The 17,166-nt window shown below is 61.1% G+C and overlaps 4 protein-coding genes across 5 annotated transcripts in view; 3 read left to right on the top strand and 1 right to left on the bottom strand.

Moving 5' to 3' along the window:
- Window positions 1-810, top strand: part of LOC113956041 (interferon-induced transmembrane protein 1-like) — a 1,478-nt gene extending 668 nt beyond the window's left edge. The window contains exon 2 of the mRNA XM_027662204.1: window positions 307-810. Within this exon, the coding sequence (XP_027518005.1) occupies window positions 307-477 (171 nt within the window). The 3' untranslated portion in view covers window positions 478-810. The remainder of the gene's footprint in view (window positions 1-306) is intronic.
- Window positions 811-2,846: 2,036 nt separating this feature from the next.
- Window positions 2,847-4,136, top strand: LOC113955976 (interferon-induced transmembrane protein 5-like). The gene is made up of 2 exons (XM_027662069.1): window positions 2,847-3,035; window positions 3,699-4,136. The coding sequence occupies exons 1-2, from the start codon at window positions 2,847-2,849 to the stop codon at window positions 3,861-3,863; spliced, it is 354 nt and encodes a 117-aa protein (XP_027517870.1). The 3' UTR covers window positions 3,864-4,136.
- Window positions 4,137-4,875: 739 nt separating this feature from the next.
- On the top strand, window positions 4,876-6,151 carry LOC113956056 (interferon-induced transmembrane protein 5-like). Its single transcript, XM_027662228.1, has 2 exons — window positions 4,876-5,034; window positions 5,913-6,151. Exons 1-2 carry the CDS (start codon window positions 4,876-4,878, stop codon window positions 6,129-6,131), a joined length of 378 nt encoding a protein of 125 aa, XP_027518029.1. The 3' UTR covers window positions 6,132-6,151.
- A 1,707-nt stretch (window positions 6,152-7,858) lies between these two features.
- Window positions 7,859-15,493, bottom strand: PGGHG (protein-glucosylgalactosylhydroxylysine glucosidase). 2 transcript variants are annotated; one of them, XM_027662233.1, is made up of 13 exons: window positions 15,235-15,493; window positions 14,537-14,747; window positions 13,309-13,744; window positions 12,948-13,067; window positions 12,725-12,856; window positions 12,307-12,418; window positions 11,811-11,883; window positions 11,168-11,304; window positions 10,649-10,782; window positions 10,305-10,400; window positions 10,026-10,123; window positions 8,338-8,549; window positions 7,859-8,246 (listed from the first exon to the last, which is right to left on the bottom strand). In XM_027662233.1, the coding sequence occupies exons 1-13, from the start codon at window positions 15,479-15,481 to the stop codon at window positions 8,182-8,184; spliced, it is 2,073 nt and encodes a 690-aa protein (XP_027518034.1). In that variant the 5' UTR covers window positions 15,482-15,493; the 3' UTR covers window positions 7,859-8,181. The 2 variants fall into 2 exon arrangements, with proteins under 2 accessions (XP_027518034.1, XP_027518033.1); XM_027662232.1 differs by having other exon boundaries at window positions 15,020-15,274.
- Between the last annotated feature and the right edge of the window lie 1,673 nt (window positions 15,494-17,166).

Here is a 17,166-nt window from a genome sequence, read left to right as displayed (position 1 = left end):
CCACAGAGCCCCCATGGACCCCACAGAGCCCCCATGGACCCCACAGATGCCCCCTCTCCATGGAGCCCTGGCCCCACAGAGCCCCCTGTCCATGGACTCCTGGCCCCATGGAGCCCCCGTGGACCCCACAGAGCCCCCTCTCCATGGAGCCCTGGCCCCACAGCGTCCTGGAGTACCCCTGGTGTTTTGGGGGGGATTCAGCCCGGGGTGGCAACCTCCGGCACCTCTCACACCTGCCTGCAGCTTTGAGCCCCCCGGGGCCACCCCCCTCCGACCCCACTGACTCTCCCCTGTGCCTCCCCACAGTCCAGGGACCGCAAAGTGCTGGGTGACCACAGCGGGGCCCTGAGCTACGGCTCCACGGCCAAGTGCCTGAACATCACGGCCCTGGTGCTCAACCTCACCGCCATCATCATCACCATCATCGTCGTCGCCGTGGTGCTCAGCACCGCAACCCCAAACTACGGCCACGGCTAGCCCGCTTAGCACCTCCTTGCTCCAGCGGCAGCGAGTTCCCCCAGTGCCTGCCAGGAGCTCCACTCACCCCCCCAGCGCCAGGGGGTGCCCCTGGGGCCCGCCGGGGTCCTGTCCTGCTTTCCTCGCTGCCCAGAGCTGTTGTTGAGCCCTTGCTGATGCTGGAAGTGCCTGGGGACGGACGTCCTTCCTCGGGTGGGAGCTGAGCACCCCCAAAACGGCTGTGACCTGCTTGCTGCTTTGCTCTGGGTTCGGAGCCCCAGCTGACCCGAAACAGTCCCCGTTCTCACTTTGTTTGGAGAAAACCTGGTTCAAATAAAGATTTCTTTCACTTTTGCCCCGGCTCGGTTTTATTTCGGCAGGAAGAGGTTCAGGGTTCCCCCCCACCAGCAGCGTGGCTGGTTAAGAAACAACATCGGCAGCTGGAGGTGCCTGGCGGGAGGTGGGGAGGGAAAATTGTCTCTCATCGCAGAAACAATGCTCGGGGACACACCCGGCTCCATGAACGCGGATACTGCAGCCATAGGGTCACCCCGAGGGCGGGAGGAGAACCTCACCTGTGCCAGGGTGTCACCCAGAGCACCCCCCTCCTCACCGGCTCTCTGGGAGGGCTGGGAGCAAGCAGAGCTGAGGATTAGCTGGACTGGGGGAGGCAGGATGTGCAAAGGGCTTGAGCAGGATGAACTGGAATGTGACTGTGCAGGACAGAGGGGCTGGAGAGGCTCCCGGAGGGAAGGGGGCAGTGGGTGCTGTGGCTCCATCCCGAGTGGCCGTGCTGCACATCTCCCGGGGCTGGATTCCTCGGCGATTTGGGATACTGGTAAGGTTCCCTGGCTGTCCCGGGAACAGCTGCCATGAGGAGCGGGGAACAAATGATGTGTCTTGCTGGCGTGCACGGCTTTTGGTTTCGTTGTTTCACCTCAGCACACCACCAGTTTCCTCACGATTACTCTCCCCGTCCTGTGGGGGGGGGGGGGGGGAGGGCGGGGGGGGGGGGGGGCCCCTGGTGGGAGCCCCCCCCCCCGGGGAGGGGGGGGGGGTGGGAAGGAAGCTGTGCTCGGTGGAAGCCACACGGAGAACCAGCCATCCCTGTCCCAGAGCCGGCAGGGAAGAGGGCAGGGCAGCAGGCAGCGATCCTCGCGCCTCCGGCCGCCCCACGTGCCGCTCCCTGCCTGGAGTGACCCGCGCGGGGACCGCGGAAAATCCTGGCCCGAGTCCACCTGGCAGAGCTTCAGCTACGCAGCTGTCCTGGCTTCCCCCTTCCCCTCCGTGCTCCTCGCCCTCCCCTGGGCAGGCCCTGGTCCTCGGGGCTGGGGCCCCGCAAGGATGGGAACAAAACCCTGGTTTTCCCTCTCCCCAAGAACTTCGGGTTCCTGGCAGGACACCGCATTCGTAAGATGTCAGAAATCCCACTCACGAACACAGCGGGTATTTGTTGCAGGATCCCTGGCACTGAGCGCCCAGTGAATCATTTTTTTTTTTTTTTTTTGCTCCGTTTCTTCCCGGAAAACACGGGCTCTTTGCTGCAAACGGGGATGTGCTGCCTGGCTAGCCCCACCCTTGGCCTGCCCAAATCCCGGCACATCCAATGGGGAATTGGGACAACGAAGGCCACTGCTGTGAGATCCCCTCTTCCTCCTGCTCCCTGTTTTTGTCAATAGCTTCCAGCACAAATCCAAAGTGCAGCCCCATACAAACCAACATGGAAAAAACTGACCCCTTCCCAGTCCAAACCAGCCACCAGCAAAACCTTCTTCCAGCCCGTGACCACACGGGGCTGCCATGGAGAGCTCCCTCCAGTCTGTCCACTCCAACCCCAAAGTCCCCCAAAGTCCTATGGACTCCACTCGGAGTCCCCAGAGTCCCCTCAAATCCCACTGGGGTTCACAAAGTCCCCTCAAATCCCACTGGGGTTCACAAAGTCCCCTTGGAGTCCATAAAGTCCCCCGGAGTTCCCTTGGAGTCCCAAAAGTCTCTCTGAATCCCCCCAAAGTTCCCAAGCCCCCCCTGGATTCCCCCAAGTGCCCTCAGAGTCCCCAGGCTCCCTTGGAGACCCCTCAAGTCCCCTCGGAGTCCCCAAAATCTCCTCAGAGTCGTTTCAGAGCCCCCAAGACCCTTTAAGCCCCCCAAAGTCCTCAAGTCCCATTGGAGCCCCGCAGGGTCCCCTGGAGACCCCAGGCTCCCCTCGGAGCCTCTCGAATCTCCTTAAGCCCCCCCGGTCCCCCAGAGCTGCCCTACACCCCCAGCCCACGCGGGGTGGGGGTCCCAGATGACCGTGTCCGTCCCCCCCCCGCCCCCCGCGCGGGGCGGTGCGGGGCCAATCCCCCGCCCTGGGCGAGCTCCATTCCAGTTCCAGGAACTCATTCCCGGCCATGGAGACCCGACAGGCGGACGTGTCCATCCCACTGCAGTCCTCCGGCTGGGGGTCGGCTGCCCCCGGTCCCCGGGCGGACCCGCCGCCCCGGGACTATGTGCTCTGGTCGCTGCTCAACGTGGTGCTGTGGTGTGCGGTGTTCGGGCTGGGCTGCCTCGGCTTCCCCCCGCTCGTCTACTCCATCAAGGTGAGGGGGGCGACCAGGGACCCCCACCCGACACCCCGGATCTAGCCCTGATCGGCCCCGGGACACCTCATCCAGAGCGACCCCCAGCCAGCTCCTCCCAGGACCCCGCGACGGAGCCCGGCACAGGACCCCCGGCACGTCCCGACCTCTCCCCGGCTTGGGATGCCCTGACCCAACCCAGCTCGGGATGCCCGGCACGTCCCGACGCTCTCCCCGACCCAGGACCCTCCAACCCAGCCAGAGACCCCCCGACATGTCCCGACCCCCTCCCCGACTCGGGAGCCCCCGACCCAGCCCGACTCAGACCTTTCCCTCACCTCGGGACCCTCCAGTCCTGTCCGCCCCGACCCAGCCCTCCCTGACACCACCCCGGTCCCCAGATTCCACCTCCCACTCTGGACCCCAGATCCTCCCTCCCATCTCCAAGCCCCCATTTCCACCCCGCCCCGGGACCCCAGTGCTGTGTGCCACCCCCCGAGCCTGCACCCCCCACTGCCGTGACTGCCGGGCAGGTGGAGGAACAGGCAGTGCCCGGTGGCTTCCCCCCCTGCCCCGGGTGACACATCCCTGGGGTCCCAGCACAACCCCGCAGCCGCCTCCGGGGGCCGGGTTGGGCCCCCAACCAGTTCCCCCCATTCTGAGCCCTCCCATTTACCCCTCCAGGCCCGTGACTGCAAGTTGCTGGGGGACCTGGAGGGTGCCCGGCGTCACGGCTCCCGTGCCAGGGTGGCAAACATCATCTGCTCCGTGCTGGTAACCCTCATGTTGGTGGGCCTCATCATCATCGTCATCATCATCTTCAACAGCATCGAAATCGAGAACCCCTGACCGCCGCCTGGCCCCCACCCGCGGGGGGCTTCTCCCCCTCCTCCTGCCCCGCAAATGTGCCCGCTCGGGGCTCGGGGGCGAGGGGAGTGAGCCCCGTCTCCTCGCTGCTGCCCCGCGGGTGTCCCCGCACAGCCGCGGGAGGGGATGGGGCGGCCCGGCGGGGGGCGTGGGGGGCAGCCCCCTCCCCTCCTTTTCTTTGCTCTTGCGCTTCCTGGCACCTGTGACACACCTGTCAGTCCCTGATGAGCCACCAATAAAGCTCGTCCTGCCAAACCCCCTCGTTGTCACCTCATTCGCCACGGGACAGAGCAGAGGGTCCTCGCACGGCTTCGTGGGACCCTCCTCCTTCTCTTCCCTCCTCCTCTTTATTCTTCTCCTCCTCCTCTTCCTCCTCCTCCTTGCCCTGCCTCCATCCCGCCGCAGGGCAGAGTGCTTCCAGCCCAGATCCCAAGGAAGTTCCTTTCCAGAATCTCAGGTGTGGCAAAAGAAGGAAATTAAAGACTCTCCGTGATTTTTGGCTGCCCACCCCTCCACCACCCACCCCCTGCAGCGCCCTCTCCCCCTGCCACCGCCAGGGAGCCCCGTGGATGCGGTTCTTCCACCTTTCCCTATTAACCTGCCATTTCATCCATCCCGTAGCCCAAAGGTGCTGCCAAGGAGGGGTCAGCCCTGCCCAGCTCACCTGGAGGGTTGGGGCTGGAGGTCGCGGTGCCAGCCAGCGCCGCGGGGGTCGGTCTGTCTTGGGATGACCCTCAGACGGTGTTGGAGTCACCTCACGGCACTGCCCACGCTGGAGCCACCCATGCCCCTCATCCCAGGCGGGAAAGCTGGCTATAAAAAGCTTTCCCAGGCTCGCCATCCCAGCGCTTCTCCCAGCCCGGCCTGTTGGAGAACCGCATCCCGCAGAGCTGTAATTTCCCAGGTTTATATTTAGCGGGGCAGGGCTATATAAGAGGTGCCCAGCCGTGCTCCCCTCAGGCTGCTGGAGCCGCGGGTGCCCCTCTCCGTGGCCATGGACACCTCGTACCCGCGGGAGGACGAGCCGCCCCGCAAGCGGGGACCACCCCCCGCCGCCCCCCCGCCCCGCGACCACCTCGTCTGGGCCATCTTCAACACCCTCTACATGAATTTCTGCTGCCTGGGCTTCGTGGCGCTCGCCTTCGCCGTCAAGGTACCGGCACCCGGCAGGACAGGAGCGTTTGGGGTCTCCGGGAATCCCTCGCCACCTAGATGCCAAGGGAGGGATTGCCGAGGAGGCACAGAGCACCTGGGATAACTCCTGGGGGGGTGGGATAGGAGGGAGGGAGCCCAAAACCCGCCAGAGGCAACGGACGCTGGCAACTGGTGAATCCTCCCTGCTGTGTTCCTGCCACCTACCAGGGACGCTGTGGGACCCCCTGGATAACCACAGCCCCCTGCCCGCACTCCAAGGACCAGCTGCTTCATCCTAGAAAGTGCTGTGGGGGTTGTGATGTCCTCAGGCCCCTGGCCCAAGCCCTTTGGCAGGAGCAGCTCCAGCTGGACTGGAGCAGGGTGGAAAGATGGGGGCAAGCAGGAGCTGGAGCCAGCGAGGCTCTGGAGGAAGCAGGAGGGAAAATCTCAGCTCCAGCTTGACTGGACCAGAACAGAAAGATCCTGGGGGCAAGAAGGAGTTGGTGCCAGTGAGGCTCTGGAGGGAAGAAGCAGGAGGGAAAATCCCAGAGGCAAAGGAAGTGGGGCCAGAGGGGAACGGGAGCGTGTGGAGCAGGGGCAGCCTGGGACAGACGGATGGATGGATGGATGGGTGGGTGGATGGATGGGTGGATGGATGGCTAAACTGGGGGCTGCAAGGGGGCTAAAGCCCTGGAGTGAGGCTGGGAGAGGCACAGGAGGGGGCTGCAGGAAAAGGGGGCTGAGGAAAAGGGGGCTGAGGAAAAGGGGGCTGAGGAAAAGGGGGCTGAGGAAAGGGGCTGCAGGAGACAGATGTGGGAAGCGGATTGAAGGGAAGGGGGTTGAGGGGAAGGGGGCTGAGAGAAGGGGCTGCAGGAGGGGTCTGTCCTCCCGTTGCAGGCGCGGGACCGGAAGGTGTCTGGGGACGTGGAAGCCGCTCGGCACTTCAGCTCCAAGGCGCGGTGCTACAACGCCCTGGCCACTGCGGGCAGCGTGGTGCTGCCACTGCTGATCGTCGCCCTCGTCGTCACCGGCGTCATCCACCTCTCCAAGCTCGCCCAGGACTCCGTCGGCTTCTTCACTTACCAGCTCAGCGGGAGGGACGAGGAAGACCACTGATGGGGGCGGGGTGAAGGGCTCCTGGAACCTCCTTCGCGCCGCTGGTGGCTCCCCAAAAAAGGCCACCACCCCTCTCTGCCACTCCAGGCCACGGCCACCAGCTCTGACACCCACCGGGCACGGCGTGGCCGGTTTGGGGGGGCAGCTCCAGGGGCTTCTCCTCCACTACTATGACCCCTCCCTGCCTGGCCTGACCCTGCTCCCTGCCACGCTTTGGGGGCAGAGCAGTTATTTTCATTTATCCTGTGGGTTTTTTTTTTTATCTCCCGTTATCCCCCCCCCCCTCCCCGTGTGGAGCTCAGCCTCCCTCCAGCTTCCGTGATCACTATTTAAATCATTAAACGTTTCACACAGCGTGAGTTTCTGCCTGTGGAGGAGGGGGGAGGGGGGGGTGCCAAAGGAAAAACGTAAACAAGGATTTTTGGCTCCAATCGGGCTCCCTGCAGCCAGGAGACGCCGCAATCCCCAGGACCACCGGCCACCGGGACCCCCGTGAGCGAGGAGGGGAGGGAGCAGAGAAGCCCCTTGGCCCCATGGGGACACGCTGAAGCTCATGGCGTGTCACCCTCCCAGGGGGAGCTGAGACCTGCAAACTCATTGCAGCAACACAGACATCCCCAGCAGGTCCCCGTTCAGGACGGGGAGGTGTGTGTGGGACGCACCCCCACTGCTCCCTGCTGTCCCTCCCCGGGCTGGAGACGGTTCATTTTGGCTAAACGGGACTAAAGGATCCCTTTTTTGCTGCTAAACCCCCCTTTACTGCCATGACCAGACCTGGCTCAGTGTGGGGCTTTATCCCAGCACCATCCAAATCCCAGTCCGGGTGCAGCTCTCCGGGCTGGTACCGGAGCGAGGGGACGGTGCGTCCCTTTGTCCTGCCAAGAGCTGCAGCTAATTAGGGGCTGGTGGCTCTGATGAGGCCGGAGCAAGAGGCCGGGTAATTACACGGCTGGAGAGTCCCTGCTCCTCCCCTAAGCATTCCCAGATGCCGCGGGGCAGGGAGCGGCCGCGGGGCTTTATATAAACCCGGCCAAGATTCCTGGGGTTGGTTTGGCGAGGAGAGACCCCACGGGGCAGGGAACGCCTCCGGCATTCCCTCCTTCCACCCAGGGCTGCCCTGCACTGAGCCCCGGAGACGGGGAGGTGAGAGGGAGGATGCTGTGAGACCCGGGGCTGGGGGTACCGTGCCCTGTACAGGCACAGCCCTTCCTTGGGGTTTCTGGGGCACCAAAAACGCCCTGAGCAAACCCACGGCAGCGTTTTGCTCTCCCCGAGGCTGCTCATGCCGGGAAAAACACTGCCCATGTCACCCATCTGACATGATAATATCATGGATCACTGATGTCCAGGCTTCCTGCAGCCCTTCAGACGCCTGCAGCCCTTCAGACTCCAAAGCTGCTTGACAAGAGCGGGAATAATGGAGATGAGGGGTTTGAAAACACAGTAGAGATGTTACACACCAGAAAACAGGAAAGGAGCTCCGTGCTGCCAACATGGGGTTAAAAGGCTTTTAGCTGCGTATTTTGGACTGATATCAGTGCCAAAACACCACTCATCTGGTGAAGCAACAGTGGCTGAGGCTCCACAGCCCTTTGAGCCCACGGAGCAACATGAGGGGAAGTCAAGGACCAGGGCAGTACATGCTGGAGGAGCTGGAGTCAGGGTCACAGATCCATTCAGGAAGGGACTTCCTTACAAATGCAGATACAGAGAGCATAAACAGCTCCTGAGTGTTTAGAAAATCCATTTGAAATGGTCATTTTCAGGCTTGATTTCACCTCCTGTGCTGAGTGAGAGATGCTGGAGGTGCGTGAAGGGGATTCTGGGGCTCAGTGCCCCCAGAACAGACATGTTGATCCCCTGCCATGGTCACAGCTCTGTGGACAGCCCCCCCTCCCCGGGAACACAAGGACAGGTGGCACATTCAGTCCTGGGGGGCCAAGGGCTCATGGCACAGCCTGGGGCCCCCCCTCTGCCCACCGTTACCTTCCCCCTTTGCCAACATCCTGGATCTGCTGCTCCCGCGGGCAAAACTGGGACCAGCCAAGGTTTACGGGGTCCTGGTGGGTGACCTCTGGATCCAGCCAAGTGCCATGGGGAAGGAGACACTCTGCCCTGCAACAAAAACACCCTTGTGTGAGATATGGGAATGGTCTCTCCCCAAATTCTTTATCTCGGGGAGCGGAGCCGGGTGCTGCTGCCGTACCCTCCCGCAGGGGAAAGCGGTGCCCCGACTCCAGCACTGCCTCCAGGGGAGATGCCAGAGGGTCCTGGGAGGTCTCAGTCACTTCCATGCAGATCTCTGCTGTGGTGATGGCGAAATCCAGTTTGTTGCCCAAGTAGGAGATGCTGGAGAGCTTCAGCTCGGTGATGTCGTGGGGAAAGGCAGGATCGAAACGGAGGCCGGACCTTGAGATCCTGGAAAGGCAGGAGCACGTCTGGGTGTGAACAGTGGGAGCCACAGGTCATAGACCTCGGGGGTGTGGCCACCCCTCCAGGCATCTCCACCTCGTGCACCCCGGAGGAGTGTGAAAGTATCCTGGAGTGCATCCAAGGATCTCTGGGCAAATCCTGAACACACCGATGGAGCATCTGGTGAGGAGCTACAGGGGCCATAATTTCACAGCCCAGCACCCAAAGACATTCCTGTCCCCCTCCAGTTCCACAGTTTGGGCCTGGGGTTTCCTTAAGGGTGGATTGTATACTTTTTTTAATTAAAAAAAAAAAAAAAGGAGAAAAATGTATTATTCTTTTCTTCTGGGGCAGCTCAGTTCCAGACACCCACCTTGGCTCCCACTCCCACGGTTTGGAGGGCTGGAAGCACAGCTGTTCGTGCTCCTTCTCCAGAGATAGTGGAGCAAACAGCCTGACACTTCCTCCAGCCCTGATTCAAAGCCAAACAGCCTGTGTGGGTGTTGGCTCTGGGTGAGGAAAAACAACGGTCACTGTTGTCTCCGACCCAGATCTTGGCACATGAGAGCTCTTGACCATCAACTCCAGCGTGTTGAGAGGGACTGGAGAGGGTTTGAGGGAGGCTCGAGAGCCTGGAGAGCTCCAGTGCCAGGCAGGATCTGTGCCCTATGGTAGGAAGGGCAGGAGCACGGCCCCCAGGGCTGCACGGTGTCATCCCAACCTCTGGAAATTTGGCCAGAGCCCCAAAGCTCGTGGCTTGTGCCTGTCCCACGAGGGGCCCGACCCGACACACCCGGGGTGCCTGGAGACCTCCCAGCTCGGCCAAAGCTGAGGCTGAGGTTTCCAGCTGGGAATACTGCAGCTCACACCCAGCTCCACCAAGGAATGGGTGGGTTTTCCAGCTGGGAATACGGCAGCTCAAACCCCAGCTCCACCAAGGAACTGGTGGGTTTCCCAGCACCTCTGGCCACACACACGGAGTAAAAACACGTGGTTAGTGCTGGAAGTTTTCACTGGCAATCAAAAGGCTCGATCCAGCCTCAGTTAAACCAAGAATAGGTTTAAGAGGCGACGGCTCCAGGGTGGAAACCACCAGATACGAGACACAGCTCTGAAATTATATGAACAGCTCCCTGTTTTCCCGAGATATTTTAAAGCTGAGGTGATGCCTGCTCAGCACTTCCCTCTACGGAGGCTCCCAGAGCCACGTGTGTGCAGGGGTCCACAGGGGGGGCTGTAGAAGGTGTTTCCTCACCCCATCCAAAGGAGAAAAGATGATGTTACAGAAGGTGTTTCCTCACCCCATCCAAAGGAGACAGGAGGATGTTGCAGCTGAGCCAGACAACAGGCTTAGGGAATGGCATTTTACTTCCCAAATTTGTCCCAGGTTGAGTCTCTCGCCTCAGTTCCCAATCTTGCTCCAACCAAACAGGGACATTTTAAGGGACAAGCAGGAATTAAATGTGACACAACAGGTCTCACCTGAACCCTGTGTAGCCAAAGAGGATGGCTTGCAGAAATCCACCCATCCCTGTCAGGAAGTTCACAGCTCCCGAACCATCCGAGTTCTCCACCCAGACCTGCACTGGCACGAGAAAGAAACAACTCAGGAGTTGATTTGGGACACTTCAGGCAGTTCTGTGGGTTTGAATGCCGTTGTCACCGTCCCTGTCACACATCTGGGGCGTCTCTCAGTGGGGTGTCACCTATTTGGGAGCAGGTGAGACACACACCAGAGGGACTTGCAGCCCTGCCACTCACCTTGAAGGGCTCCGTGATGTTGCTGAAGCACTTGTGCAGTTGGCTCTGGGCTCTCTGCACCTCCTTCAGCTCCAGCCAGCCCACGGCAAACATGCTCTGCCAGAGAGGGAAAGGGTCTGTCAGTGCTGCTGGTGACAGCACAGCAGAGCAGCACCTCCACTGCCACCATCCCGACCCAGAGCCAACGCCCCCCACACACACCCCGGCCCTGCACCGTCCGCCCTCCCCTGGGCTCTGGAGCAGGGCTGATGAATCCTGCCTGGTGGGTCTGGTAGTGACTGTCCTGGATGGAAACAACCCCCCCCCAAGGGCAAATCCCACCCTGGGCTCTGCCCTCTCCGTACCCAGGTCATGGCTGGCCCGGCCGGGTCGGTGACGGGCTCGTACATCTCCAGGTCATTCCTCCGGACCTCGGCGCTCATGGGGTGCATCAGTGGGAAGCCGAGCAGGACCACGTCAGCTTGTTTCACTGGCTCACCTGGGGGGAGAGGGGCCAGCCAGACAGTGGGCACTGTCTGGGAATGACGGCCCAAGGGGCCGGTTGGACCGCGGGCATGAGCCGGGAACAACAGACTGATGGATGCACCTGACTGTCACCAAGGGGATCACAGCAACCTTGTTACCTGCAGTAAGACTCTTCCTACTCTGTGCTCCCGAATTTCCTCATTTTTTCAGCCCACTAATGAGAAACGACCCAGAGAGGTGGGAAAACCATCCCCAAGCCTGGCTCTCCGCACCCGGGAAGCAGCAGGAGCTCTTCTTTCACCATTCCCAAGTCTGAACCAGTCGGAGTCCTGCTCCTTCCAGGGTTAAAAGAGTGACCTATGGCTGCCTCCAAGGGCTGCCCCTGCCTCCCTGCTCACCTGGGCTGTAGCCATCATACTCGGGGTGATATTTCCTCTCTGCATCAAATGGCACTTTGATTTTCCTGGCACGGTCCTCCCACTCCTCTGGCACTGGGAGCAGCAGGTCCCGACCAACTTCAGCAGCAAAGTTTAGGCTGGAAAAAGGGAAAAACAATGTGTTATGTCAGGGATGGGTGACGGTGGGAGGAGAAAAGAGACAGAAGGAGATGATTAAGCTGCAGAAAAAGCTGCTGTGGAAGAACAGGGGTCAGGGATTGAGCCGGGGGTAACACCTTCCGTCAGGGAGCCAGGAGCCCATTCCTCTGGCTGTGGGTGTCTCCAGCTGGCTAATTGCACAGACATCTCATGGAATGCTGAGGGAGGAGCCCTGCTGTGAAGGGAGATCCCTCTCAGTCTCACATGGGCACCTGAGGAGTGGTCATGGCCCCACCGGCTCCTTCCTCTGACTGTAGAGGGGTGACAGGGAGAGGAGTGTGAGGAGGCAGAAGAAGCATCCCCTCAGGAGCCCCACTGCCTCCCGTCCCTGCAGAGTGGGAGAGAGGAGAGCCAGGCAGTGCTTCCAGGAAGCAGAGAGCTGGACAGCGTTTCCAGGAGGCAGAGAGAGCCAGGCAGTGATTCCAGGTGACATCCCACACCTTACCTGCGCCGGGCCACGGCGTTGGTGTAAGCGGAGTTATCGACCTGGCGGTGATACTCGTCTGGGGGCATGACACCTGGGGGGACAGGAGGGCACACTTCACACCTGAGCACACCCAGGGGTCCTGGGCCCCTCCTCAGGGGCATGGCTGGAGAATGGGGAACATCCTGCCTGCCCAGCCAGAGGTGCAGCCCCTGGCAGGATCCCACATGGTCTCGGTGGGATGCTCGATGGAAGAACATCTGTGGTACTGGTGGTGAAGGAGGAACAACCTGGACTACAGCTTTGGCTGATGGGTGTAGGTATCTCATCCTGAGGGCATCTCCCCCCATTTCACGGGCAAGGGAACCTTCAAGTCACGGAATCCCAGGGTAGACTGGGTTGGGAGAGGCCTTAAAACTCACCCAGTTCCACACCCCTGCCATGGGCAGTGACACCTTCCACTAGACCAGGTGGCTCTGAACCTCTGCTTTCTACCCCCTTCCCATGGCACAGGTACCTCTGATGTGGTAGAGCTGCTCCTCCTCGCTCCACACCATCCTGCTGCACCAGTACTGAGCTACGGCTTCCACCAGCTCCCAGCCCCCATCCTCCCGGAACAGCTTCTGGTCCTGGGGGAGTCAAAGCCAGGGAAAAACGGGCATGAGGGAGATCCTGCCAGAGCCAAAATCAGCAGGAGGTCGGACAGGAGCTCTGAGGAGATGGAGGGGACAGGAGGAAAAGTCAGAAAACTGGCCTGGATTGAGCCAACAGGGTGCTGAGACACCCACGGGAGCACGGACGGATGAGGCAAGGCTGAGGGAGGGACCCCGAGGAGCAGACAGAGCAGAATTCCTCTGGGAAGGGATGGTGACAGTCACCAGGTGTCCTGTTGGCCCTGCCACTGGGCCATCCAGGCGGTGCAAACTCCCTTTTACCTGCGTGGTGCAGTAATACTGCTCGAAGGCCACCAGGACGTCCCCGGTGACGTGGATCTCCTGGGCCCCATAGATCTCCTCGGGGCACACCTCGCGGCCGGTGGCCGCGCTCTCCCACGGGAACTTGGCGCCCTGCCAGCAGAAAACAACCCTAACCTTGAGGGCCTCCCCTCCTGGGGACAGGGGCCGGTGGCACGCCCTCAGCCCGCCGTCCCCGTCCCACCTCGTAGCCTTGTTCCCGCGCGTTGCGCACGGCTCCCGCCAGCGTGCGGATCCGGTACTCCAGGATGGCTCGGGCGGCTTCAGGGTAAAGCAGCAGGATGTTGGGGAACATCCAGGTGTCCTGCCGGGGCAAGGTGGTGGGATTGGCTGGCGGGGCACCGCCAGCTTCACCCCTCAGTGGAAGGATGGAGTGTTCTCCATCCCTATTAAAGGATAGTCTTCGCCACCCTAATTAAAGGATAGTCTTTTCCATCCCAGTGGAAGGATGGAGTTTTCCCCATCCCAATGGAACTATGGTGTCTTCTCCATCCCAGTCACTGTGCCAAGCCCCCAGGTCACCAGCCAGCACGGCCCCCACTCACCTGGTCCCAGAAGATATGTCCCCAGTAGTCCTCGCCCCGGGTTCCATTGGACAAGCCGCCAGGGCTGATGCCGTGGAAGAGGAACCCCGGGCTGCCCCGGGGCGGGAGGGCACTCAGCAGGTAGTAGAGGCAGCCGTGCAGGGCCTGCTGCAGGGCCGGGGGCCCGTCCAGCTCCACGGAGCAGTGCCGGCGCAGCGCGGCCCAGGCGCGGGTGTGGGAGCGGAGCAGGGCCCCCGCGGCCACCAGGGACAGCCCCTCGCTGTAGCTCCGCTTGGCCTCCTCCTCGCTCTCGGCCACGGCTGTCAGGAACTCCCAGGAGCGCTCCTGCTCCTCCCCACCCAGCGTCAGGGAGGGTGGGACGGGGGTCCAGAGCATGTGAACGGTGGGACGGGGCCCCCCCTCCACCTCGGGAACCAGCGTCTGCCCGTGGATGTAGCTGTGGGAGACAGGGAGGGATGGGGCAGGGGGGACCCCGTGCACATCCAACACCCGGAGGGGACTCCAAGGTGCCAGGCTCCCATTCCCAGATGGAAACTGCCTCATCCCCACACTTCAGCTTCGCTGCTGTCCCATCCCCAACGTGCAGGATACTGAGATTCATCAGAGAATCCCAGAATGGTTTGGCTTGGAAGGGACCTTAAAGCCCACTCAGTCCCACCTCCTGCCATGGGACACCTTTCACTAGCCCAGGTTGCTCCAAGCCCCATCCAACCTGGTCCTGGACACTTCCAGGGATGGGGCAGCCACGGCTTCTCTGGGCAACCTGTGCCAGGGCCTCACCACCCTCGCAGGGAAGGATTTCTTCCCAATATCCAATCTAACCCTGCCCTCTTTCAGTGCGAAGCCCCAACAAATGGTCCCCAATCCCAGGAATCTAGTTCTAAAGGTCACCTCCTCCAAACTCCCCATCTTGCCCCATCTCACTTCTTTGGAATCACATCTGACCCCAGGGCCTTTGTTGCTCTTACACATCGGTGTAAGGGATAATTCCGGAGTTGCAACTATATAAAAATGTTTCTATGCTTAATTTGAGGGGAAGTTTTATACACCTGCCAGGGAAAAGCAGGCATGCAGAAGCCTCCACGCCACACACCAGCCCCACACCACCCACCATTCCAGCCCAGCTCCAGCCTCACATCTGCAGTTTAGTGCCCAGAGCAGAGTGGGCAGTGTGCCACAGCCCACGGAGGGTGGGCTCAGGGCAGGGACCCCCATCCCCCACACTCACTGTGCTCCCTGGAAGTCCGGCCCTGGGAGCAGGTCCAGGTCCTGGCTCTGTGGCACGAACGGGGTCTGGAGCTGGATGGTGACGGGCTGTGTGGAGCGATCCAAGCGCCGGATGGTGACACTGAAGGCCATCAGGTGGACCAGGGAGTGGTGGGCGTAGAGCTGCTGGGTGGCCACGTAACCAGGGCACTGAATTGTGTGGCTGAAGGTCCCTGCAAGCACAGCGAGAGCCTTTGGCACCCGCGGGTCCTGGTGTTCTGTCCCAGATTCCTACCCTTTCCCTATCTACTGGTTCCTGCTCGCCTTTCCCAGGTCCAGATCCAGCTGTTGACCGGACAGCACTGCTGACACTGCCCCTGGCTGAGCTGCTGAGGGATGGTTTGTGCCATTAAACGTTTTATCAGGCTTCATGATTTGCTAAACCTGCTAATCCAGCTACGGCCTGAAAACTGAAAACTGCTTATTTTATTGTTATATTACTTACACATGAAAGGGGGCTCATGAGTGAAACTTATTATACGAAAGGGGAGTTTTTCCAGTTGCTTCAGGAGGACAACACCCCGAGGTGAACAGAGAACGAGAAGAGGTGACTGTACGGAAGTGAGAATTTAACCTACGGGGGAGAGGGCAGGGAAGGAGCCTGAGGGGAAGGCGTGTCAGATTTGGGATGGGGAGGCTCCTCCCCGCTTCCCAGCTCACCTGTCCGGGTGTTCAGGGCGAAGCTCTCGGTGGGGCCGTCCGTGCCGGGCACCGCCACCCTGACGCCGAGGGGGCTGGGGAGGTCGGCGCGGTGCGTGTCCCCCGCGGCCCCGCTGTACACGCCGCCCACGTGCAGGATGTCGCGGAAGGCGCGGGTGCCCAGGTACGCGTTGGTCACCGTGGGCAGCAGCCGCGGGTCCGCGGGCAGCGCCCGGGCCGTGAACACCGCGGGGTCCCCCTCGGCCATCGCTGCCACCCCCACCTGCGGAGCGGCACGGCCCCCGACGGGGGGTGAGGGGACGAGCTGCTGCTCCGCTCCCCGCCACGTCCCCTGGGACACCCTGGACGCCGCCGCAGAGGTGCTGCTCGCCAGCCACCGGCCACCTCCGGCCCTTTTAGGGTCCCCTCTGGTCACCCCCAGTGGTTTTCCTCCGTCCCAGCTCCCTCTACACCCCCCTCGCCCCATCCCAGCATCTCCTGCAGCTCCCCCAAACCCCACAGGCTTCATCACTTCTCAGCCTTTCCCCTCTTCCTCTTCTGCTGCCCTCTCTGTGATGGGGTTGCACCAGTTTCCCCCAACACACACAACCACCTTCCTCTTCTGGCCTCCTCTTCCTCCCGAGTGTTGTTCCACGACACTTTGAAACACTCTGTGTCTCCTGAGCTTCCCCCTTTCCCAGCTCACTGCACCTCCCAGTTCCCCCTCACTCCTGCATCTCCAGCTCAGCTTCCTGGGGCAGGAGCTTTCTATTTCATTGGTAGATTTACAAACATATTTGTTTCACGTATAAATATATATACATAATAATTAAAGACTAAAGATACCTACAGATACAGAAACGTGCAAACAGCACAAAAGGGAGCTGCAGCTGGCTCCTGGCAATGCCGGGCACTGGAATAACACAGGAATGATGAAATGAGGCCCTGAGAGACTCTGGGCAGAGCTGGGAATCCAGCCGGGGTAACACGGGGTCAGGGAAGACCCCAAAATCCCTCCCTGACAGCAGCCAGATGCGGCAGCTTTCAGGCTCAGCTCGGTTTCCTCACTTAGACTGAACCGGGAGGAAAATCCTGCCTTCGGGAGAGTTAAAAATCCCACCCCAGCCCAAGCCCAAGGGTGCGGAAGCGAGGAGGTGGGTCTTGCCTTCGGTCCGGGGCTGAGCCGAGCCCTGGCCCTGCAGGCGGGGAGAGGCTGTCCCAGGGAAGGACGGAAGTTGCCCGACTGACCGAGAGAGAAGGAAGGAAATCGCTTTTTTTCCCCTTAAAAAAAAAAAAAAAAAAAAGTTAGAAAAATCAGGCTCCGCACGCAGGTGTTTGCCCGGCTCAGCTCAGTGCCCGCGGCAGGAGCGGGGCAGATGTCCCGGCTCTGCCCCCTGCCCTGGGAAGGAGGAACTGAAAGAGAAAAACCAACTCGGACGATTTATGATCCAAAAGACGCCTGAGAACCGCAGTGGAGAGCCGGGGGGAGCAGCACACCACCACCACCCCCTCCCAGCCAGAGCCACACACCATGACCATCCCATGTCCCCAGCCACGCTCTGACCCTCCTGCTCGCCTGTTTTCAGGGGGAACAGACCTGGACTTTGGCTCTGGCACGCTTTTCCTGGCTTCCCTCCTACCAGCCCTCTATCCCATCATGGCCTTTCCAGGCACAGCCCTGTCCCAGTGAGCCCCCACCCCGGCTTCCCGCACCCAGGGGTGCTGCTGGCATCTAGCTCCATTCCCCAAGTCCCTGACACCCCCCTCAGATGGAGCAGCATCTCATTCAATTATTCCCAAAGAGGGGACAAGAAAACCTCTGTCATTCCCTGGCTGAGCTGCCCCACGCTCAGGAGCCACAGCAGAAAGATCCACAGACACAGAATCTCAGAATGGTTTGGGTTGGAAGGGACCTTAAAGGCCATCTCGTTCCAAGCCCCTCCATGGGCAGGG

This window comes from Corapipo altera, unplaced genomic scaffold (genome assembly GCF_003945725.1).
Source record: "Corapipo altera isolate COAL_440 unplaced genomic scaffold, ASM394572v1 RXGC01000072.1, whole genome shotgun sequence".
Lineage (NCBI taxonomy): Eukaryota > Metazoa > Chordata > Aves > Passeriformes > Pipridae > Corapipo > Corapipo altera.
The sequence above is the reverse complement of the archived record's forward strand: the minus strand, read 5'-3'. Positions and strand labels throughout refer to the sequence as shown.

Coding starts and splice junctions, on each gene's coding strand:
- LOC113956056 (XM_027662228.1), top strand. CDS start 4,876: ATGGACACCTCGTACCCGCGGGAGGACGAGCCGCCCCGCAAGCGGGGA. Junction 5,035..5,912: donor CGCTCGCCTTCGCCGTCAAG/GTACCGGCACCC, acceptor CTCCCGTTGCAG/GCGCGGGACCGGAAGGTGTC.
- LOC113955976 (XM_027662069.1), top strand. CDS start 2,847: ATGGAGACCCGACAGGCGGACGTGTCCATCCCACTGCAGTCCTCCGGC. Junction 3,036..3,698: donor CGCTCGTCTACTCCATCAAG/GTGAGGGGGGCG, acceptor TTACCCCTCCAG/GCCCGTGACTGCAAGTTGCT.
- PGGHG (XM_027662233.1), bottom strand. CDS start 15,481: ATGGCCGAGGGGGACCCCGCGGTGTTCACGGCCCGGGCGCTGCCCGCG. Junction 13,068..13,308: donor GACATATCTTCTGGGACCAG/GTGAGTGGGGGC, acceptor TTGCCCCGGCAG/GACACCTGGATGTTCCCCAA. Junction 12,857..12,947: donor CGCGGGAACAAGGCTACGAG/GTGGGACGGGGA, acceptor TTCTGCTGGCAG/GGCGCCAAGTTCCCGTGGGA.